Consider the following 24722-nt stretch of genomic DNA (forward strand, 5'->3'; position numbering starts at 1 on the left):
GCACTACTTTTTTTTTAGAGAGCGCTTTTCATGAGTGCTGGTCACAGTGCGCTTTCTCGCTGTGTCCTTCAGTTCATCTGGCCTTATATTGGTCTTTCCCATTCCCCACTACTGTGCCTCCCATTCTCCTCGAGCCCCCCCACCGTGGCAATGCCCCCTTATCTGGGACATTCTCTTGTCACGTTGTTACACATGCAGGGGTATTTAGAACAAGACCCTCGTCTCGGCTCTTCCTGGTAATGTAACCTGGATTACCTCTTCTCCGAAACCCAATTGTCCCTACCAAACGCTGGGAGGCGCCGATCCACAGAGCACCAGTAATCCCATTCCTCTCAGCAGTAAATGCTCACACTTTCTTTGTTCCCCCAAATGTGACTACTCAAACCGGGCTGGGACTACTGCCTCGAAACGACCTCTCTCAGCCGCTCGTGCCTCTGCGCCAACTATGTGGTAAACTTGGTGCAATGTTACCGACTCGCTGCACAAGGCAGGTTTATCTCATGGGTCCAAGACATTACATCAACCTGAGTAAGGTGAGATTCACGGAGGTACCTAGTGCTTAATTTGTGCTCGTTGTTTCCATGTTCAAGTTGTTTTTGAGGGCCGGCGCTTATTCTTCTGCCTCAAGCATTTACTGCGAGCAAAAGACACATATGGGAAAGACGGAGGAAGAAAAAAACAAAGAAGCGTCACAAAAGGAGAAAGCAGGAAGCTGCAAGAGTGAGCTGAAGGGACAGGAAGTGGCTGTAAATGGATTGAAGAGTCCCGAGATGGCTTTAGGATTAAGCTGCCTCAGTATTCTGTCCTCACACATTTAATTGCAGCAGCCGCATTTTTAAGAGGAGGGCTTTGGGCACCGGCACGTTTGTATTTACAAATGAAGTACCGGAGGTACCGAAACTGCATTGGTCAAATGCGCGAGGTTTAAACAGTACCAGCGCGACATCGAATATACACAAATACCAACAAATTGTCTACTGCCTGGCTCGTACTATATGCAACGAGCGCCTCCTCTCAGCAAGGTTACACTCCTGAAATAGTCCTATAAATAGATAGAATATCAATACTATAAATAGACTATAATAGATATAAATAGATAAAAACACATATCTTCAAAGAACACATTATTAAAACTCCATAAGGACCCTGCTCCTTTCTTCTGTTTTTTTGCCCAGCACGAAATTCCTCCCGTTTCATTTGTCTATTATACCCGATATCGAACTGGTCCGTTCCCACAGAGATGGTCCCTGAGCCCCAGTTCTACGCACAGCACAAATCGTGCGCCGACGGTTGTGAACCGAGGTACACACCTATGTAACTACTCTGGGCACAGTGCCCACCGCCTGTACACCGCAAATGGGTTCTGACTACAAGTCATTTCCAGTATTCCCAAAGCTTCGTTATACATGGCCCCATATTGCCAATCTTGAGTTTCATGCGTAAGCAATGGGAAAACATTTAATCGGTTTTCAAACTAGAAGGGGTGGGTAAGGTGCTACACCCCTCTAATAAATGTATTTTCTGGTAAATAGTTGAGTTCAAGTGATTTCAGTTAGGTAGGGTGAGGTGTTTATCACACAGACAGAAAAAAGCACACACTCTCCCTATGTCTGTTTTGAACGTCTTTAAAAATGTTTGTTATGTAACAAAATATTGTGTTTTCTCTCACTTAATACCCCCTACCAAACTGCATTTATCTCCGTTTACACTGCCCCTTAAGCCCCTCACTTGCACCCTGTTTGTCGCATAAAGTATTTTAACATTATATGCCAGTGTGACTGTTGGGAAATCTGAGCACCCCCCCACCTCTCACCGACCACGCTCCGCCCCTGACTCCCCCTTTTACTCAGTGCGCGTGGGGCTGCTCATCGTCTGTGGGGCAGTACAGGCTTTCAGTCTCCTCTGTGGTATGGACTTGTTTGGGTTGGCATTCTTTCCTGTTGCCCCTGAATGGTGCCTGGTGGGAGAGCTGATGCGGCCAAGCACGAACATTGCTCTACTGAGAGCATAATGAGAGCCAATCCTCCTGTTTTTCATAATTTACAAGACAGTTTGCCTTTTATGTATTTACAAACAGAGCGACTAATTACAACAAAGTGTGCTCATTATCTGAAAGTGTCCCGGCTGCAGTATCCAGTGTAGCTCATTCTACACTGAGAGCTAGTTTATTTAAACTCAAGCTGTGAAGTAAGTTTTGCCGTTCTTTATTTAGTTGATCAAAGAAACAATTTAAAATGTCAGATTCCGCAGAAGCGATGTCCGCGCCTGTACGCTCTGCCGTCTAACTCCCAACTGCCACCCTCCGAATCTCTCTCCCCGCATTCTTGCTCAGGTGGATCGAATGTTGGTCACATTCGATCCACGCGCCACACATCTTCCCCTTTAGCAAAACATTTTTAAAAACTGCCTATTACTATTATTTTTCCATAAATAACAAATATACATAAATACCTTCCGACAAAAGAATTACAATAATAACAACTCATTTACCACCCATCACAAACTAATCGAAATGTCTAAGTAACTTCCGTTCCCTTTGAGTTTTCCGAATAGGCAGGGCATCACTCTGATTTTTCCGAATTGGTAGTATATCACTCTCACCACATCCAGGCACATTCTCATCCACACTACCTGAACACAATCCATCCGATTGTAACATGGAATCGTTTCCCCACAAGTAACCTTTAGTTTCATCCAGATACTCACACTCTCCCCCATCTGGAATACAACTTGCTTTGAATGAACTTAGATGCCGTAAATTACGTATTCTCCCATCTTCAAGTTGAACAGCTCCATCCAAAACCTTCACAACCTTCATAGGCTGTGACCACCGAGCATTCCCTTTATGTATCAATCCATGATTTCTTACACGGACATACTGTCCAACCACTAATTTTGGCATAGTGTTCCCATTGTTAACTCTACGCTTAACTTTACCTTGGTATTCTTGCACCTTTTCCTTGACAACACCAACATCATTACTATCCATAGCCCTTTGTTTCCTATTCTTAAGCCACAAAGGAATCAATTTCGAAGATGGTTTACGACCTTTTAATAGTTCAAAAGCTGTTTTCCCAGTAACTGAAAGTGGTGGAATCCTGTAAAATAACAACATATTTTGAATGGCCTCCTTCCAGGATGATTTGGATGTTAAAGCCAATTGTATAGCTTCCTTAATCACCTTGTTAAATCTCTCAACCTGACCATTTCCTTCAGGATGATACAATGATACCCTTACATGTGTTACACCACAACTCTTCAAGAATAATTGCATTTTCTCAGAAGTGAGTTGCACCCCATTATCTGAAACTAGGCTTCAGGAATACCTTCCCTGGCAAATACATCTTTTAAGAATTCAACAACTATGTTGGTAGTTATAGTGCTTACCATATTTCTGGCCAGGAAACGAACAGGCCCATAAAATCTTTTGCGATTTTATGCCATAGTCCATCAGGCAGTTCTACCATTTGCAATGGCACCACTATTGGTTTCACCGATTTATCACTCAGCATACATTTATCACAATTTCTCACCCAACGGTTCACCATGCCGTCTAGACCCGGCCACCAAAAGATTTCCTTAACCTTCCTCCTACCATAGGGCGGTACAATTTTGTCGCCTCCAAGTATAATGTCATTCGACACAGACAGCTCTTCTTTAACCTTCCAAAATGTACTGCATTCACCTTGCAAACTACGTTCTGTTGGCCACCACTTCAAAATAAAATCTCTCACTTTCAATAAAACTTCATTTTTTTTGCATTTCCCTCATCTACAGACACTCAGATATCTCACTATCAGTCACCCCTTTTTTCAAAAACATCATATCTTCATTAGTGTATGAAGCTTCACATTCGCCATTGTCAACCTCCTCAACACTCCCTGGTGACAGAGGTAACCTAGATAACCCATCAGCCACACAATTGTTCTTTCCTGGCAAATGTACAATTTCAAAATGATACATTTGTAATTTCGAGGCTAATCTCGCCATCCTAGGAGTAAGGTTTCTTCCACCTCCTGAACTCAAAATGTTAACTAGGGGCTTGTGATCAGTACATATCTTAAATTTGTGTCCCCATACATACATTCTAAATTGTTGCATAGCCCACGTAGAAGCCAATAACTCCTTCTTAATTACAGAATAGTTTCTCTCTGCAGGTGATAAAGTACGAGATGCAAACGGAACTACCCATGAGTTTCCTTTCCTTTGTTGAGACAATACTGCACCGATTCCATAACCACAAGCATCCACTGATATGGTACGATCGGCAGTCTCATCAATTGATTTCAAACAAGATGCATTCACAATGTCTTCTTTTATAGCTGCAAACTCCTCGGCATGTATTTGTTTCCAGCAAAACGTCATATTTTTCCTGAGAAGGGCACGAAGATTCTCCACCTTGGATGCAAAATTTTCCACAAAGCGAGAATAAAACTCAGCCAATCCCAAAAATAAGATAGTTGTTCTTTACTCGTAGGTTCTGGAGCCTCCCGAATAGCCTTCACATGGCTAACCTTAGGCCGAATACCATCCTTAGAAATAATGTGGCCTAAATATTTCACGTGACTTTCACCAAATTTACATTTTTGTTCTTTAACAGTTAATCTAAAGTCCTTTAGTGCTTGCAAAACCGCCTTTAAGTTATTGTCATGCTCAATTTTATCCTTCCCATATACTAATATATCCTCTTGGAACACCTTCACCCCCTTTACATCTGAAAGTATTTTGGATAACTCCCTTTGGAAAACTGCAGACGCACTAACTAACCCAAATGGAATCCTTTTATACTGGAACATTTCTTCAGGTGTAATAAATGCTCTACAATGCTTGGACTCAGGGTTCAAATGTATCTAATGATAAGCACTTGCCAAATCAATTGTAGAAAAAACTGTAGCATCTCCAATTGAGGACATCAATTCCTGCAAATTAGGCAATGGGAAACAATCTACCCAAATTGCATCATTGAGTGCACACAGGTCCACACGTTGCCTAAGGTCCCCATTAGACTTCACTGAAATTACAATTGGAGAAACCCAATTAGGACACTCTATGGGTTCAATAATATCCTTATTACACAAATCCTGTAACATTTCTTTTAATTTCCCTCTATAATTAAAGGGAACATTCCTTAACCTTTGCCTCACTGGAACAGCATTCTTCTTTAATACAATAGTGTGTTGGAAATCTTTCATACTTCCCAATTGATTGTTAAAAACTGTCAGAAACATGTTCTTAAAGTCATTGTACAAACCATTCTGCAACCCTTCCTCACCCACTGTGTACACTGGTGGATTAGCATTAGGATCTACTTTTAATCCTAACTCACATATATGTGGCCAACCTAAAATCATTGTACAACTTTCAGCTATAAGAATTTCTCCTGAACACTTCTTGTTTGCAAATTCAATCACTGATTGCATTTTCCCCACAATCACAATTTTATGTCCAGAATAGCTACATGGGCTTTTCCCAGTACGTTGTAATTCCCTCCCAGGCTATAACTGGTTAAATATTGGTTTCCCCAATGTAGTGTACCACGCACATGAGTCTAACATGACTTCCACCTGAACACCATCAATACATAAACAACACCTTGGAAATTGATTACTTTTTCCCTTAACATTACTACTTTGAATACTCAACAACATGTTCTGCATACTTTCCTCAATCCCGTCATCCACGCTCTCCACAACACAACTCACAGTCCTCCCTGAACTCTAGCATACACGTGCAAAATGTCCCTTTTTTTTTGCAAGTCCTGCAAACCTTTGCAACAGCAGGACATCCACTAAAATTTGCAAAATGTGCGCTGGCACCACACCTGAAACACAGCTTGACATTGCTGTTTGTACTATTTTTGCTAGATGCACCAACCACCCATGTAGCAATTTCTTTTCTCCTATCCTTATCATCCTAATCACCAGTCACAATACACACAGTGCCATTATCCTTAACTTCATTTCTCATAATTTGTATGCAGCTCTCTGTTATCTCAATACCTCTTGCCACTTCAATAGCCGTTTTCAAAGATATTTGTCCTGAAGACCATAGTTTCTCTTGTATTTTCTTCGATTTAGTTTTCATCAATAATTGATCTCTTAAAACTTGGTCATAAGTCATATGATCAAAAGCACAAGTAACTGCCAGGCCTCTTAATACTGCCATATCCTGGTCAATAGACTCATCTACTTTCTGTTCCCTGGAATAAAACATGTATCTTTCCATGACCACATTGATCTTCCTACCGTACCTCTCCTGTAACTGTTTCAACGCACATTTGTACACATCTTCCGCATTCACATTTTCCACTGGTGGCAAATTTTTTAATTCCCTCAAACCAACAGCCCCCAACCGATGTTTGAGCAAGGACAAATGTATTTCAGGTGAACATTCTCCTTCTTCTAATACATCAACATACGCTTTAAATAGGTCCAACCACAATTCCCACTGAATAAGAGGGTCTCCAGGTTCATTTAAAAAAAATGGTGGAGGTTGGATACTAGACATTCTATACAAATAGACAATAAGTCAGTTTGTATTAATATGTAAAAAAACAATACTACAACAAATTCCACATTAAGAACAACAATTTCACAAATCACAAAAATGTCCCAAATATATACTCAATACAATATATCTTGAACAGTCATCAGTGTGCCTATAACCTATACTTCAGTAAAGGCAAAAAAAACAAAAAAAAGGAAATAAAAACCACAAAAAAAATGGACCAGCAGTAAGGTGTGCCTATCACCGTTAGTTTCTGTAATTATTTAAATGATAAGCACAAAGGTGTGTCTATCACCGTAATTCAATTGCAACAGAAACAAATGCAGTGCTTTACCCAGTGTAAACGATGAAGGATTCTCCAAAATGGCCGCCATAAAACTCATATGTTCTTTCAATAGGAGTTTGGACACATTGTTACCCAGAATTCCAAGCTTGGAAGACTCCCCAATCCTCCATTATGGCCACCATACTTCACAGTATTTTCAAAAGAATTTCGGGCTCTCCATCACCCAGAATTCCATGCTCCACCAGCAGTATTTAGATGTGAATGAAATCGTCTCGACAGCAGCAGCCCTTCACCATGAAAATGAAGATTGTCTCAACAGCAGCAGTACTTCACCATGAAAACTAAGATCTGCACACGAAAAACATTTCCGGCCGAGCCGATGCTTATTCAAAACAACAACAACAGGAAAGTGTGCGGTGTCTACGTGAACATCGCTCCCGTCCCCCTCGTCGCCATTATTGAAACGGATGCTATGAAGTAAGTTTTGCCGCTCTTTATTTAGTTGATCAAAGAAACAATTTAAAATGTCAGATTCTGCAGAAGCGATGTCCGCGCCTGTACGCTCTGCTGTTTAACTCCCAACTGCCACCCTCTTAATCTCTCTCTCCCCATTCTTGCTCAGGTGGATCGAATGTTGGTTACATTCGATCCACGCACCACACTGTTGTCTTCCCTTAACTGGTCTCTGAGTGGACATTTACAGTCAGACAGTTGCTGTACTGTGTATGGATGTCTGGGATTGACTACTATCATTGAGTTGTATAAATAGGTGACACCCCCAGATTGTTGCACTGTCTGTCCAATACTCGGTTACTTTCAGAGCATTTCTTGAATTACTCCACTGCTCAATTTCAAAACTGGTTTAGGGTAACAGTAGGAAAAAATGACATCTCTCTCTGCTGAAACTTCCATAAAGGAAGAGTGTGCTTTGTCTTTCTAATTACCAATGGCGGCCTGTAATTTTAGGAGGGAGGGTGGCGGGCAGGAAGCACACTCACACTCATTCATTTACACACGCACGCACACGTACATCCATTCACAACACTCATCAAATATTCATAAACATACATGCACGCACCAAACATTCATTTAAAAAACCTCACACACACACACACCTACCTTCAGCTCTGACTCAGAGGTACCAGGAGGGTTGGGAATGCTGCCTTCCCTCACTGTCTGACCTTAGGAGACTGCTGACCCCACCCCATTCTGTGACAAGGTGTCACTGATTGACACTCACCCTGGACGCTTCAGGGCTTAAACCTGAAGCGCCCAGGTCGGAGTCAATGGGTGACGTTTCCCCTCGTCACGAAGGAGAGGGCTTCGAGGCACCTTTGCTGAGCTGAGGAGGTCATGCCCATAGGAGCTGTGACCTCTTCAGCCCAGCAAATTGTCTTCCAAAGAGAACGTGTCAGGTCTCTTCTTTTGAAGCTCCTCAGTGTCGATCAATGGTTTTCACGGAGTCTCTGGGATGAGAGCTTGCCAAGTGGCCCCAGTGTTACATGTGACACCTTCACCAAGTGCAGGTTTTAAGCTCCAACATTATATGCCCTGGGACTCTTATTTTGTTTTTTTCCTGAATGTAGATTTTCTTTTCCCATTTTGTATCCTGTTAACCAGGTCTTCCTCTTTAGCGACATCAGATTGTGGAAATTAAGATTGCCTTTGTATAATTGGAGCTGCTCAGCCAATGCTCTGCTGAATGCCATCCATGTCTCATTTATGCCCAGCTCTGGCACATGAACCCTCTCTCTCCTGTCTGGCATTGTAAGTGAGAAATCCACATTTACATTTATGTATCTCTCTGAATGCCACTTGTACGCCATTACTTCAGATCCTGCACCTATGAAACCTCTTTATTTTGGTTTCATTGCATGACCTCCATTGGAGACTGATGTATGAAACATAAATTTGAGTCTTGAATAGCTTTATGCCTGGTGAGGGCTAGGGTATAGCTGCAGTTAAGTAATAGTTGCTAAAGAGAACATGTCACAGAAATTTACACTATAAATACTAAGTGAAAACTATAAATGTCACTTTCAATTTCCGGCTGCTACATTACATGGCTAAAAGACATTGCCATTGACAAAGCCAATAGCTCTTGTGTTGCCGAGACCGATTGGCACTGCCAATGCTTGTTGTGTACTGGCACCTATTTTTCCTCATTCTATATTGACTGAGAGCAAGAGAAATTAAAACACACACACACAGGAAAGAAGGAGGAAGAGGAGGATGGAAAAACAACATTAAAGGTTGAAAGCAGGGACAGGCAATAGTGGGATTAAGGGGTAGTGGATTAAAGAGGCTGGAGCTAGAATCAAGACTAGGCAGTCTTGGTATTCGACACTTGGGCACTTAATAGCACTGGTCGCAGGCTTTTCAGCAGAGCTTTGGGAACTGGCAATCATTCTTTTACAAATTAAGCATTGCCACTTCCCCTCTATACCCTAAAGCTCCCTTGCCCATGATCCTGCGTAAAGCCCAGATTCCAATATAATGGGATGAAAGGGGAAGGAAGCGAGATCAATACCAACTTCGTTCCTCTTAGATCCAGCACTCTTCTTGTGACTGGCAAGATACATGTCTTGGCATCTCAGTGGTATTTGGCAGCTACAGGACTACACTCAGTGATCTACTGGACAATCTTTGGTCAAGCAATCGGTTTCCCTTCTAATCCACTCAATTAAAGTACCTTAATATTGTTGCTTGATAACATATCAACAGGACCCGATTCTCAGATCCCTTTCTGTAGGCCAGGTGATGTTTTGTCAATTCCCTATTCCTGACTTTCCTGACAGATGCATTCCTGACAGTCACTGTAGTTTCTGAATATTTTAAAGAGGCCAAGCCTGGAAGTCATAAAGAATTCTTAGAAATACAGACATCTTCAATGCAGCACTGCACACTACTCATGATATAGCAACTGTGAGTCCTTTGCTGAAAAAACCTTCCTTAGACCCGGATAAAGCTGAGAAGTACAGACCTATCTCCCTGTTGCTTGGTATTAGTAAGATCATTGAGAAACAGGTCAATAAGTATTTGTCTGATTTTCTGGAAACTCAATCTTCTTCATCAAATGCAAACCGTTTTCCCTCCTGGATACTGTACAGAGACCTCTCTTTTACTGGCCATTGAAGAGATCAGGAAAACAGTAGATCTTGGCCTCTCGGCTGCACTCATACTTTTGGATCTAAGCGCAGCATTTGATTACGGTCTTGAATGTCATCCTTAGGCACAGGCTAGATGAGCTTGATATCAAAGGAAAGCACTTAACTGGCTGTCTTTTTTTGTGGCGAACAGAAGTTTACAGGTCAGAGAAGGTTCCTGTCTTTCAGACAGTCATCAGCTCAAATGTGGTGTACCTCAAGGTTCTTCCTTGAGTCCCACCCACTTAATGTTTATGTAAGCCCATTAGCAGATATTATTTGTTCTGACGGTTTTTGAGTGGTGTTCTATGCAGACAACACTCAAATTGTCATGTCATTGACCCCCAACTCCAAGTCCACTTCAGAGAATTTGTTCAAGTGTCTGGAGCAAGTACATAATTGGATAATGAAGAGCTGTCTTAAATTGAATGTGATAAAACCAAGGTGATGGTGATTGGAAATAATCCCTCCCTACGGGATCAACTCAACTAGCCCAGATGTCTGGGGGAACGTCCCATCCTGAAAGAGGAGGTAAAGAGCCTAGGAGTTCTCCTAGATAAAGATCTTACACTGGCATCTCAGGGCAGGAGGGTAGCAGGGTCCTATTTTTTCCTGTTAAGAGCCCTTCGGAAGACAATTAAGTGGCTCCCAAGGGAGACATGGAGAATAGTAATTCAAGGTTTCCTCCTGTCTCCGCCGGATTATGGAAACTCTCTCTTCCTTGGCAGCCCAGAGTATGTCATCAGGATGCTGCAGATTATTCAAAATGCCACAACTAGAATACTGCTACGTATTCCTAGATTGCAGTGAGCACAGTTGGCCTTGGCCAGCCTGCACTGGCTAACAGTAAAAAAGAAAAAAAAAAAAAAAAAAAAACTACTTTAAAACTTTGTGTATTGTTCATAAAGTAAAATACGCTCAGGGACAACACATTCTTGGGCATCTAATCACTCTTCATTGTACAACACATGAATTAAGATCAAATAAGCAGTCCCTTTTGGCCTCCACCAGGATCATCAGGACCAGGAGTGGGGGCAGATCTTTTGCTTTTTTGCCAGCTAAGCTTTAGAATTCCATCCATATTCAACTAAGAGCCAATCATAACTTGTTTAGTTTCAGAAAAAAGTTAAGACCCATCTCTTCTCATAAACGGTTTGCTTATCTGTCAGTTTCCTTGTTTGTCCTGTTAGCGCTGGGAAGCCCTTGTGGGTAGCTATGCGCTTTACAAGGCTTTTTGACATTGACAAAGCATCCCATATCCAGCTCTGCAATTTTATTTGTTGGTTAAGAGAGCGGACATAGCTTGCCAGACTTAATATTGTATTAGCTAATCTAACGGCCAGATGACTGTCGGTTTCAACAATTGGAATGGTGTGGTCAGGGACATCGATGCATCGAGCTCAGGATCAACGACAAGTTAAAATATGAATCAGTGAAATGAATCTTAAAGTCTGATATTGAATGCCATCAGGCAATGGCACCTCAGAGTCTGACACTGAAAATATAATGGGTTATTATTGGCCCTACCATAATGCCTCTTTCGACTCCATTAGCCTTCACATGCTAGGCAAAAGGTACCAAGGACAGTGCAAGTATTAGTGGGGATAAAGGCATCCATGCCTTGTCCCACTGTGTAAGGCGTCTTTCCTGGACAGTCCTCCTTTCATTCACATACAAGAGTTCAGTATCTTGCCATAATCCCTTGTAGATATGTCCCCACCTACCCCCAGTTCATTTAGCATGAGGCTCAGGAAAGCCTAGTTCACCCTGCTTCTCAAAGATGGCCCACTCCACCAGCATAAAAACTGGTTTCAGTAAAGCTTTCTGTTTATTATTGGAAGCCTATATGGATCACAAGGCAAGTGGCATGCCTCTTATTTTGAATTAATTCCTTATCGCCATTCACCTACCTGACCTTTCTCTCTTGTTGTCATCCGGTGTGCAAGGCAGAACTTGTGATTAAAATATTTAACTATACCACCTTGCTTTGAGCTGAGGAGAAATATTGTTGATGAAAGTATTTTGTTCAGAAGCACTTTGGTGACCAACAGATGAGTTTCTTGTAGCAGATGGATGTGCACTTCTAACAGGAAGAGCTCAAGTATTCTCCCAGTAGAGACTCCAGTTCCCATTTGAGGCTTGGGTGCATAGGAGGGAGGCAAATCCGACTGTGGCTAAGGCAGCTAAGAGATTGAGCAATAACAAGAGGCAGGGGACTTTATACTTGGTCATGAGGGCATTGTTTACAATGAGTTAAACACAGGGTCCCCATGCTGCAGCGTGATCTGAAACCAGACTGGGTGTCATGAAGATGGTGAGCAATTAATTTTAGAGTAGAAAATGGACTACTTTTCAATGATCTTCTCGAAGAATGGTACGTGAATGATGGGCCAGTAGCTGGCAAACACATCAAGGTCTGTCTAGTGTAGGTTCCTTTAGGAGTGGAAGGATCTGACCTGTACTGACAGCTTCTGGGGAGGCGTCTTGAGTGAGGAAGCATTGACAACAGTAAGAGGGAGCATCTCCAGAGAGGTTTTGGTAAAGAATGAGGGTAAGACATCATCTTTTAAAAAGTGGCTTTGAGGGAGTTAAATATCTGTGAGAGATAGGGCTACAATGGCTGATCATTGTGCATTCTACTGGAAGGAGTGGGTGCAAGAGATGAGAAAGATTTGGTATTGTTGATGTGCTGTTGGATCGTCCTTATTTTTTCACTGAGGAATAGGTTGATGACAGTTCACTTTTCTGCAGAGTGAGGAATAGATGGGTCTGGCAGGAGGTTGATGCAGTTCTTGATTGTTATGAAAAGTGGCTGTTCCTGGTGATGGTTTCACCAATGGTGTTGGTATAGTACTTTGTTTTGGCTGATGTGATGAGCTGTCTGTGTTGCTGGATGTTTTCAGTATTATGAGGTCTGGGGGAGCTCTGTTTTTTTAACTCATTTTCTTTCCTGCCTGTGAATGGATTGTTTATTGTCAGCAGGAAACCAGAGTGCTCACGGTTTTCACTTGTACTTGCATGTTTTATTTGGGGCACAGAAGTTCAATTTATTTTTTAAATGTGTGGAAATTGTTTAGAAGGCTGTTGGTGTCAGACATGGAATAGATAGATTGAGGGATGAATTCAAGCACTAGGTTGTCTTTGGAGAAGTCTTTGAAGGATCTAAAGGTGTTCTCTTCTCTTTTGTGTTGACCTCAACACTTGTTGGCAAGACATTGCACATGGTGGTTTGCATTGGATTGTTGTTGATGTTGAAAAGACAAGGTTGAGCATGTTGCCTTTGTAGTAAGTTGATTGTGTGACATGCTGTACCATGTTGAGTGGGTTAATGAGGAAAAGGAGGGTGATTCTTTTTTTTTTTTTTTTTTTAAGAGTGTTTTGTCAGGGAAGGTCATGTGGGCATGTCCATGAGGAGCATTTGGACATGTCAGATGGACAAGTTGGCAAAGAGATCTGAGAATTCATCAGTGAAGTCTTTGTTTTTCCTAGAAGGCCTGTAGATGAAATGGAGGCGGCAGTCTAAGTTGCAGTGAGTAGGAAATGGCATGTCAGCAGCTCCCCAGAGTTGAGTGTTACTTGCTTGCCGAGAGTGCAGAACCAGGAGAACTTATGAATGAGTGAGGCCTCCTCCCTTCTTATAAGTGTGGTCCACACGATGCATGCTGTAGCCTGTGAGAAGAAGGATGACTAGAATGAGCAAGGAAGTGGGGGTGAACCATACTTCTGTGATGAAGAGAGCATCACACCTGTGGTAGGTGATAAGGTCTGCGATGCCTGGTGTGTGGAGTGCTGTAGAGTGAGAGGTAATGAGCAATAGTTCAAATGTGTGTTCTGTAGTTTGTGGGTGTGAAGTAGTGAGATGTGTACAAGGTAGAATCTATGTGTTGGGTAAATGTTATGTGACAGTTTAGGTCATCTATCTCTGGGTCTAAGTTTTGTGATTGACTGTATGATATTGTAAATTTACATGAAACTGGGGATCTGCCCCAAGGACATTGCTTGCCTAAAATAGGCAGTGCCCTTGTCTGTCTGCCCTTTGCTCGAGACACTCTGAAGATTTGATTCAATAGGGAGAAGGCAGATAGTGATGGTTCACTTCCTCTGCAGATGGATGGTGGGAAACACAGCAATGTCTGACTTCTTATTTTAAGAATGGCCTTGGCAGTAAACCTGTGATGTTACTTCCAGCTGGATGATGGCAATGCAGTGAAGTCACTTTCTGTGCAGATGGAGGATGACAAATGAAGTCCTCTTGCCTGGCTTCTTCTTTTAAAGATTATTCTGTGGGAAACCAGTAATGTGTGTTCCTGTGCAGAATGATAATCATAAATGCAGTCATGTCATTTCCTATGCAAATGGATGATGGGTGGGGCTGCCACCTGGCAGACTTTCTACCTGCACCACTGGTATTTTAACGTCCCGACCAGTACAAAAATGGCAAAATCCCCTAAAGCAACTATTTTTAGCCTTTATATGTGCATACTTCAAATAGCAAATATAAGTAGAAAACCCTTTTAAATGAGTTCTAGTGATAGGCTAAATAATTAAAGTAAACAAAGGCAGAAAGGTCATGTTACAAGTGGATTCATATGATTTTGTCTACTTTCCTATCTACCATCATGTGCAGAACTTTGCAGACTCTTCAAACACCAACAAATGGTCGGCATTTTTCTCATGCAAAGGTAGCAACTCAAATGATGAGAAACCTGTAACCCTTACTGGGGACTTCTCAAATACCTTGAGTCACAAATATACAAACGTTACGAGCTCAGCCATGGTTCATGAAGGTTAACTGGCAGTCTCAGTTATAAGGATGCAAGATGCCAGGTAATGCCTGAAACTGAGATTTTACAAAAACATCTGCATACTGAAAATATACTCACCAAGGCAGCAAGACAAGTAGAAAGGCTTGTATATAGTGGTACGGGTTTAAAAAAAGAAACAAACTAAATCATTACTAAGTTTGCAACAAAATGGTACCAACAAAAATTGGTGTGTAGAATAGCTGCGAAACCCACTGGATCAATAAACTCTTCATTAATCCCTATAGTGGAGAGAATTTAACTAGTGGATTTTATCCTGTACTTAGGATTTCCTGCTCAAATTGGACGACCACATCAAGCTTTTTTAGCAAAATATCTTAAGAGTTCTCAATCTGAGAACAGGAAATCCAAAGGCATATTCATTTCTAAGTTTGGAATTTTCATACTCCTAATGAAAAGCACACATTTATAAAAAAACAGTTATTTGTTTTGTAAACTCTTGTTTTTTTCTCAAACTTTCAAAAACTTACTTTGTTTTTAAATTCCATCAGCTCAAAACGTAGGTTTGAAATGTATGTATCCAAATCCCCACTGAACTTGATAATATCTTCATCTTTTCTTGCTTCACAGATTAGAATACTTGATCTGAGACGTTGAAAACTTGGAATAAGAGTTTGATATATGGCCAATTCTTCTTCAGGAATAAAAATGTTGTAGTCTTTTGCTACAGAATAAAGCTGTATGACAGTGTTATACTCTTTCTCCAGTGATGGTAGATCAGAGGAAATGTGACCAAGGAAGGTCAAGTGCTCAACAAACTCCTCAACCGTAGTCAACTCTTTCTCCAGCTTTCTTAATGAGATGTAAATTGCCTGAAATCACAATTAAAACTGAATTAGTAAGTCAAACATATTTAAATTTGCATCATGAAAAAGTGAAAGGAATAGACAAACCCACTACATTTTGTCCAAGAGGGGAATGTCCTACAAGTGCATTAAACATTCTCCAAATGGGTACTGAAAATTCAGTGAGTGTGATCTAATGAATATTGGTGCCATCTACCGAGCAAAAACGATGGATTAAACCCAGATCTTTGCAACTCGGGTCAATGTTTGCATTGTTTATCATCAGTCCATCATCTGTTCTTTTTGCTTTTATCTCCTGAGCAACAGCATCAAGAAATGAGAGAATATAAGGAGATAATTAAAGTTACATTCCTATGTTGTGCTAATTGTGTGGGTCAAATTTCAGTACCGCACTGACTTCTTTTTTGCAGATGAAATTCAAAAGATTTAGTAGATCAATACAAATCTGTGTAACCTTTTTTATATATATTGACTTGACATTTTTTCTATTACTGTATTTATATATGCTGTATCTTATCTTAAGTTAACTTTTCAAAATAAATACAGCCTTTTTGTACATCTCAAAATTATTATTAAATTATTTGCAGAATAAGACACCAGCCAGAGTGTACTTGCACTCATTAAAGTGCTACCTAAAAGAACACTTGCACTATTGTTTGATGGATCTGCATGAAAACCTCCAAAATACAGGTTTTGGTTGAGACTGGAAAGTTTAGCTTAAATTGGGCAAATAGGGGTTATATGGTAGGATGGGTCAAATATAATGTCTCCATTTTGGTTCCTACAGGGGAGCTTTAGCATAGGTTGCAAAAAGGACTGTGAGACAGCTCAACACCAAACCTGACATGAAAATGGAGTCCACTGACTACTTTGGGCTTCATTTTCTTGATTCAACTAGGCTAGGCCTTCTTCTCTAATGTTTAGTTAAAGAACAACTTTACTAGCTTTTTCTTCGCTTCTAGTACATCGTATATTAGGACACATACACGGAACACAAAGGATTTTACTCTGGATTGGCAGTATATTGGGGGGTACACATTCATTGCATCGTAATAATTCTGAAAATCCTTTTTACTGTTCATCCTAGTCCTGATCACTTCCTACTGACTGGCATGGGGATGGCACTTCTAGAGAGGGTATATTTAAACCTATAGCTGGCTTTCTGCAGCACCCAGATGGAATATGTCATGAACCGGTTCACCAGAACTGTACCAGGTGTGTATCCTACAGAATATGAGTCTCTAGGTAATGGCAAGACCTTTCATGACAAGCTGTTGGGCATACTGAAGAATCAAAGACCTCACATTGGTACTTTGGAAGTGACTTGAGGCCTGATTCATAAAAGAGTTTTACCATTTCTGTGTCTAAGGGGAAATGTCATAATGCATGAGGGCCTTGGATCCTATTAAGGCCTCTTCAGTGAACTACATAAGTTTCATTGGTTCAAACTAAATTGCAATTTAAAGGTTTTAATTGTGACAATAAGTGTTCCATATAAATATGTGAACCCTTATTAGGTGTCAGCCTAGCTCCTAGTGGGGGGTGAACATGAAGTTCACTTGCTATTGACAGACTGTGTGGCAAAAGTGTGCAAAGAGTCTTTGAAGAAGGGGTTGACAGTTCCTGGTCCTAATCACCTGGTCCTAATAATTTCTAGTCTAAACAAATATAAAAGTTTTTATTTTGAGGGGGATTAAATTAGGGGTTTGATTCAACTGTGTTGTGTAATCCTGGGTCTGCACGTGTGCTGTAACCTTCACTCTGTGTTTAGGGCAAGCAGTGATGTTATGGCCGCCTCAAACTATGACATCACTTAAGGCCTCATGTTGTGCAGGTGTGGGACCCTTTGCTTGGTTGCCTGGAGGACATACTCTACTTCTCCTTCACCCTCTATCACCTCTGAAGCACATGCCAGCTGATGAAGGGTATTTGTGCTACATATTTGCTGCTTACCTAATCACCTGCAATATCTTGTCCATTGCAAGCTTGCAACACTATCTGCTCTCAGCCTTCAAACCAGAGATGACTGATCACCTTACCTGTCAAGACAGCTCCTTCTCATTTGGAAAAAGTACTGTCCTGTGTTACATGCTCCCTTACATCATACTATCAATGTTCACATTGCTTCTCTGGCCATGTCACCTGTTTGAGACTAATGTCTGTGCAGTGATGGAGGATACAACCCAAACTCTGTGTTTTTCTGTTTTGGATCATGGTCCTCTCAGAGATAATAAGTTCTGTTACCCTCATGGCTTTGTTTAATGTGGTACTAATTTAATTTCCAATACCAATGGTGCATTGGATGTACACCTGAGCATATCCTTGAGTTTATCACAAGTGTTCTTCTGGGCACACACAGAAACTATGCTATTTTGTCAACATTGCATAATACATTTCCCAGGCTCAGGTAAGCACACTGTGAGTCACTGGTAGCACACTCTTCTGTGGAGCCTCATGAGGAAGGCTACCTATAATGTTCATGTCTAATTAAATAATTTGCATGTAAATATCTACAAATGCTATTTTACTGAATGGCATTAAAAAGATGAAGGTATTACCAACACACTTACTTCCAACAGCTGCATGTTCTTTGCTCGAGCGATGGCAGGCAGAGAGGTGTGTATTATTCTCATTACCCCCTCAAGATGTGGCAGGCAGGCATTCTGGAACTCAAGGCTGACTACCTTGGTGATGTGGATTCGGTGTTCGACGTTCATCTGCTTCACCTCACTCATGTACTCGCCATACTTAGATAGGATAGTCCTGAAGTCATATGGAGACAATTCCAGTTTTTCTAATGATACCTTCATACTCATACACGTGGCGTCATCCACCATGGAGCAGTACCTCTGAAAGCTTCTGCTGTACAGCTCCACTTGTGACATAGACATATTTATAATGGCGTACAGCTTCTTAACCTGCAGATGTAAAATTGTGAGCGTTTACAGACTCTGTGTAGATAACTGCATTGTACTCTGCACAATACTCACTTAATAAGCAATGTGGCTCATGCACAGGCAGTTCAGAGCTAATGTTTTTCACAAGCTGTAGCCACTGTGCTAGAAAACATGCCAGGGAAAGGATGTTTTGTGCCAGCATAAGAAGCTGAACCAGTGGTTGTCACATTCTGCAGTTTGACGGGATAATATTCTAAGTCTTTTGTTGCAACCTGACAGCCACATATCATGGCGGCTGCCCCCTACAGTCTTAACATAGTGGTAGTGCTGGTTGGTGGACTTTTTAACCTGTTGAGCTTGCAGCCCAAAATGCTCTTGAAGAACACACAATGCCTTAGGCGTAAATCCTCTCACAGACGGATCTAATGTAAGAGGAGGTTCTTGCAATACTATTTAGAACATATTTTCAGGGTTCAGTAAGGTAGAAATGGTTTGAACCAGGGAGGCAGTGGAAGCGCGATCCTAGCCGAAAGGCAGCGGAGCCTTGTACAAGGTCAACGATAAAGGCAGAGGCAATATGGGATTGGATGGTTGGTTGCTAATTTGTTTTTTTCAAAATGTTTTTACTGAGATTTTTCTAACATCAGAAGTACAACACATATAATACAGCAACATAATGGCTATTTTCCATGGTCGGAGGCGAATAACAGGTACATTGTCATGATGGGAGGTTAGCTCAGTTGCATTAAAAAACAGTAATGAGGGTAAAGAGAAAAAGAAGGGAAGAAAGAGATGGATATGAAAAAAAGATACAGTGTAACAATATGCATTTATAGAATCAACATTGTCAACTGTTATAATATCAACATAGTCTTGTAATATCACAAATTATCACAAGAGTATGTAGTGATATTCCTAACCTACTTGTGGAGAGGGCCAAGGGTGGGCGTGAGCGGAGGCAAGTAAAGCCATCCTTGGTAGGAGGGGCATGTGCCAGGCAATAAGCCGCACCAGGAGTGGATAGGCCAAACAGGGTAAGGGTCTCTCAGGTCTGAAATAGGTTTAATGATCTAGTACGGCTAGGGCAAGAGAAAAGTGGAAGTTCCCTAGACAAGTAGGAGACCAGTGGGCCCCACATGTACTCAAAACTGCTCCGGGTATCAGAGAGCATGTTTGACATGCGTTCCATATTTGGAGCGTGCCACAAGCGAGCATGCGACTGCTGAGTAGAGAGGGCCTCTGTTTTTTTCCACGTGGCAGCAAGAGCCATCTTTTCCGCTCCCATACACAGCCAGGTGATGGACCTATCTCCCAAGATCTGATGTTTAAGAGAAGGATTGTGCAGTCCCAGTAGTGCAAACTCGGGAGTGGAGGGAATGGGGTAGCCTAAGATGGATTTAATTTGGCCCAAGATTTCACTCCAGTAAGGCCTAATAGAGGGGCAGTCCCACCAAATATGTTGAAAGTCCCCCTAAAGCCCATACCCCCTCCAGCATAGGACAGAGGTGTTTGGGAATAATTTCCTTAGCTTAACTGGCTACAAATACCAATCATAAAGTACTTTATAGTGTTCTTTGTGCATCCCTGGGAATGGTTGAATTTGATAATGTCCCTCCCCGACAGTGGCTGCCATTGTTTATCTGTAAATTGGGCTCCGAGTACGCGTTCCAGGAAGGTAATATGGCGGGGAATGTAGATGCATTGTACGGATATCAGTAATGCATATAGAAAGTAGATATTCCCTCGGGTGGAACCTGCATGTTGCTCAAATTGTTCTATGGGTAGGAGGTCTCTGGAGGCTGCCAGCCTCATAGTAGATTGCGAGACCGAATGTCTTAATTGGGCATAATGATAATATTCAGAGAGGGATAGGCTGAAGTTGCGACAGCAATTTTCAAAAGTGAGAATTTCCTACCAATGGAATAGGTCAAAGATCATCAGGCATCCGCCTTCACGCCACCGATCTAAGGACCCTGTCTGAAGTTCCAGGGGAAATCCTTGTGAATTGGCATATACGGAGAGTGGAAGGTTGTAAGGGAATGTAATTTTGTTTAGTCGTCTCATGTTTTTAGTGTAGTCGCGGTTGGGGTGTTTAAATAGGCGTTGGGCAATCGGGCATGTCTGGGTCTCCACAAAATATTCCATATTGTCCAACCCACCACAGCTCTATCCATTGGGAGCCAGAGTTTGTCAAATTCTTTAAGGTACCATTCAGAGATAACTTGAGCTGCTCTGTAGTACAAGACCAAGTCTGGTAGTGCCAGTCCACTGGCCTCCTTGGGAAGTGTCAAGAATTTGCGGGAGATGCGAGCTCTATGATTTTGTCAAAGAAAGTTGGTTAGCATTACGCGACTAGTGGAAGATAATTCTGTATGTAGTTCTATAGGTAGCCCCCAAAAAAGATATAACAGACATGGGGGCACTGTCATTTTGATGGAGTTAATACGGCCCACCCAAGAAATATACAATGGGGCCCATCGTTTGAGATCTAAACGTAATTGCTTAACTAGGGGTGGGTCATTTGCTTTATATAGGTTGGTTACTTTAGGGGTGATTTTTATGACCCAATATGTTATTTCTTTCTTTGCCGACTGAAAGGGGAAGAAAGTTGCCAACTCCTCCATCTGCGCAGTGGGAATCGTAAGATTAAGCATATAAGACGTCTGGATGTTCACTCAAAAGCCTGCCACTGATTCAAATAGCTGGAGTGTTTCTTGCAGGGTCAGTATAGAAGTCTGAGGAGAGGTCAAAGTCAGAAGGACATCATCCGCAAACAGGGATATCTTGTGTTCTACCGAGCCAAACATAAGACCCGAAATGGATGAGTCATTCTGTATCTTGACTGCCAATTGCTCTGTGCTGAGCGCAAAGAGTAACAATGGCAGAGGGCATCCCTGTTGTGTACCCAGAGTCAGTTCAAAACTTTCCGATATAAAACCATTTACCAGCACTCGAGACCAGGGACGGGCATAGTTTGCTTGGATCAGGATAGAAACCGATCCCGAAACCCATAGCAGAGCAGCACGTGAAACAGGAAGTTCCAGTCAACACAGTCAAAGGCCTTTTCGGCATCGAGTGCTAGCAGAAGTGACAGGATTTTCTTTTTGGTAGCTTTTTCAATGAGGTGAATTATCCAGCGCAGGTTATCGTGGGTCAGACTACCTTTAATGAAGCCTGACTGGTCCCGGTGGATCAAGTCAGGCATGGTTTCCTCCAATCTACTTACCAATATTTTGGTGTACAATTTGGAATCAAGATTCAGTAAAGCAATATATATGAGGAGCAACATGTGGATCCTTCTTGGGCTTGGGAATTACAACTATGAGGGCCTCCCCCATTGAGGGGGTTTATTACGTGGGCATTTGCTAGGTGGTTAAAAAGGGCTGCCAGGTGAGGTACAAGGTCTGAGCTGAAGGCTCTATAAAATTGGGGATTCAGTCTGTCCGGGACAGGGGCTTTACGGAGCTTAAGTGAGTCTATTGCGGACTTTCTCCCTGATGATTGGGCCAGCTAATGTTTCTTGAGTGGCTGGGGAAATATCGTTTAAGAATGCTAGTTGGTCATCAGTATTAGTTGGATCAGCGGTATATAATCCTAAGTAGAAATGTCAAAATGCATCAGCCTTCCCTTTTTCAGTGGTGTGTTCCTCTCCTGATGTTTCCCTTATTGGGGACATACATTCTCGCTCTTGTTTGATCCTTAGTTACCTCGCCAAGAGGGAGCCTACTTTATTGCCATGATCATACGTGGTCTTTTTAAGGTGTAAGAGTGTCAATTCAGCTTTATTGGAGTAAATTGCTGTAAGTTTGCCTCTCAACGAAGTGACTTTCCTTTGGAAGATAATGGAGGGATTAGCTTTGTGAGATGTCTCAATTTGAGCGAGTTCACTTTCTAGTAGTAGCCGCTCCTTATTTTTGTGCTGTATCAGGGTGGTCATCAGAGAGATACATTTCCCCTGAAGGACTGCTTTAAATGCATCCCAGTTAGGGGGCTGGGTGTATCTTGGGGTTTGTTTAAAGGTAAACATTCTTTGATAGTTTCGCATAGTTTGTCCCTGGAGGTTGAATCTCGTGCTAGGATGTTAGGGAAGAACCAGCGGCGTGGGCCAGAATTTGGACTATGGTATCAGAGTATCACTTTTTGTGGCACATGATCTGATAACACAATGGGATGAATAGTAGCTGAATGAATATCATGTTGCATTATTTGACTAATAAATGTGTGGTCAATCCTAGAGTATGTACGATGAACGTGGGAGAATAATGTAAAGTCTTGTGTATTGGGGTTGGCAGATCTGCAGGTATCCAGCAGGCCTAACTGCAAAGTGATGCCTTTGTAGATTTAGATATTATGCTTGCCTGGGCCCTATGTTGGTATGAGCTATCCAAGGCAGGGTTCCATATAAGGTTGAAATCTCCCATCAAGATTATCTGCCCCTCGACAAGGCTATCTAAAATGGAGAGGAAGAAGCAGAGGAACTCAGCTTGTCCTGTGTTGGGACCATAGAGTGTAGCAATGGTGCATAGTTGGCCTTTGATAAACCCCTTAATTATTACGTAATGGCCCTCCCTGTCGCATTTGTGGCCTGAAATATGAAACTGCAATGATGAATAGGAAAGTAGAGCCACACCATTGTGTTTAGTGATGGCAGATTATTTGTAAATCAGGGAATATGTTTTATGGCGTAATCTGTGATCCTCACTTCGTTTTAAGTGGGTTTCTTGAAGGGTGGTTATGTCAAGGCGTCGATCTGGGATATACCTCGACACCTGCTGCCTGTTGTTGGGGGAGTTCAGCCCTTTCACATTTCAGGTTAAAGTGTTAAGTACCATAGCATAAAACTATAGAGTCTAAGTCTGAATAACCTCCTTCTACTGGACTATGGAGCAAGATAAGCAGTTTTGACATCAGTCCCGTGCCACCCATAGAGCCTCGTTGAGCCCCCCGCCTCAAGTGTCCCCACCCACCCCAAAGCCCCCCTTCATCCGGCTATCAAAGCAACAGTTGTTAAACATGAACAGTGAAACAAACAAATATAACAAAGTCTTACACATTTTAGAGTCCACTGAAAGGATACAATGGATGGGTACGTGAGTCCAACAACCACCCATCCATCCCATTGTCTGCATTCGTATGTTTGGAGTGATCAAAATATCGGGTGCTCATATTTAACCCGGCCCTCCAACTACCCGGGGGAGGGGAGGGTTGGGAGCCAGAGCCGTTTGCCAAATTAAAAGTCAACTACGTCCCATCATGGGTGTCTTGGATCGCCAAGGTGTAGCCTGGAACTCGTGGGGGCTCTCTGTAGATGCTACCTCATGATTATAGCCCTGAGACTTGTTATAAGTAGCAATTGTAGGAAGTGAGCAAAGAGCGGTAGTGAGTAGTGGGTAGGAGATACTCATCTTCTACTGTCTCAGCATCCTTTCCTGGGTGGGAGCCAGTTGCCTGGCCCGGGACAGGTACTGGGGTCTGTAGAAGGTTCACCAGTCCCCTCGCTGGAGGCAGAAGGCTCTGTCAGTGATAGGCCTAGCAAGGATGTTGCCTCCTCAAGTGGCGGGAAATTCTGGGATTTATTATGCCATTCAAAGGTTATGCCAAATGGGTATGTCCATCTGTATTTAACACTTTCTTTGTGTAGAGTTTCCGTTATTGCCTTGAACCGTGGTCGTCTCTCCAAGGTGGCAGGTGCTTTGTCTTGGTAAAGGGCGCAGGTTGCCCCTTGAAAGGTGACTGAGTCCTTTCTAGGGGCTTGAAGGATCAGCTCCTTTGATTTGAAGGAGTGCACTTTGGCTTTGGTCATCGTTGAAAGTAGGCCAACTATTAACGCCTCGAGATCGGGCCTTCCGTTCTCTCTGCTAGGCATCTCACACGAATATTGCCTCTTTGAGACCTGTTTTCCAGGTCCTCCCATTTGAGAAGGGCCACTTGTAGTTGTAATTGTAACTGTTTAGAGGTGAATTCTACCGGGCTCAGGCAGCATTCAATCACCCGGTGTTTTGTTTCTAGATCCAGTGTTCACCTGCCCACAGAGTCAACATCAGCTTGGAGGGAAGGTAAATTCCAATTTGAGGGACTCCAGAGAAGTGGCAATATCGACTTTGAGATCTTCTCTGAGTTTGTTCTTGAAGTCCCTCAATGATGAGAGGAGGTCGTATTTGGTTAGTGCCATCGTTGTGGCTGCTGTAGTAGATTTGTCTAAAGTCTTTGTGTTTTTGGAGAAAAGTAGCTGGATACTCTGTTGTTCTGTACTTTTT

The 24722-nt window shown here is 42.2% G+C and overlaps 1 protein-coding gene across 1 annotated transcript in view; it reads right to left on the reverse strand.

Annotated features, from left to right (window-relative positions):
* DNAH14 (dynein axonemal heavy chain 14) overlaps positions 1-24722 on the reverse strand; it is a 923784-nt gene that overhangs the window by 723457 nt on the left and 175605 nt on the right. Inside the window, exons 17-18 of the mRNA XM_069236199.1 lie at positions 18139-18486; positions 15233-15574 (exon numbers count right to left, since the gene is read on the reverse strand). Coding sequence (XP_069092300.1) covers positions 15233-15574; positions 18139-18486 — 690 coding nt within the window. The remainder of the gene's footprint in view (positions 1-15232; positions 15575-18138; positions 18487-24722) is intronic.

This window comes from Pleurodeles waltl, chromosome 5, assembly GCF_031143425.1.
Source record: "Pleurodeles waltl isolate 20211129_DDA chromosome 5, aPleWal1.hap1.20221129, whole genome shotgun sequence".
NCBI lineage: Eukaryota > Metazoa > Chordata > Amphibia > Caudata > Salamandridae > Pleurodeles > Pleurodeles waltl.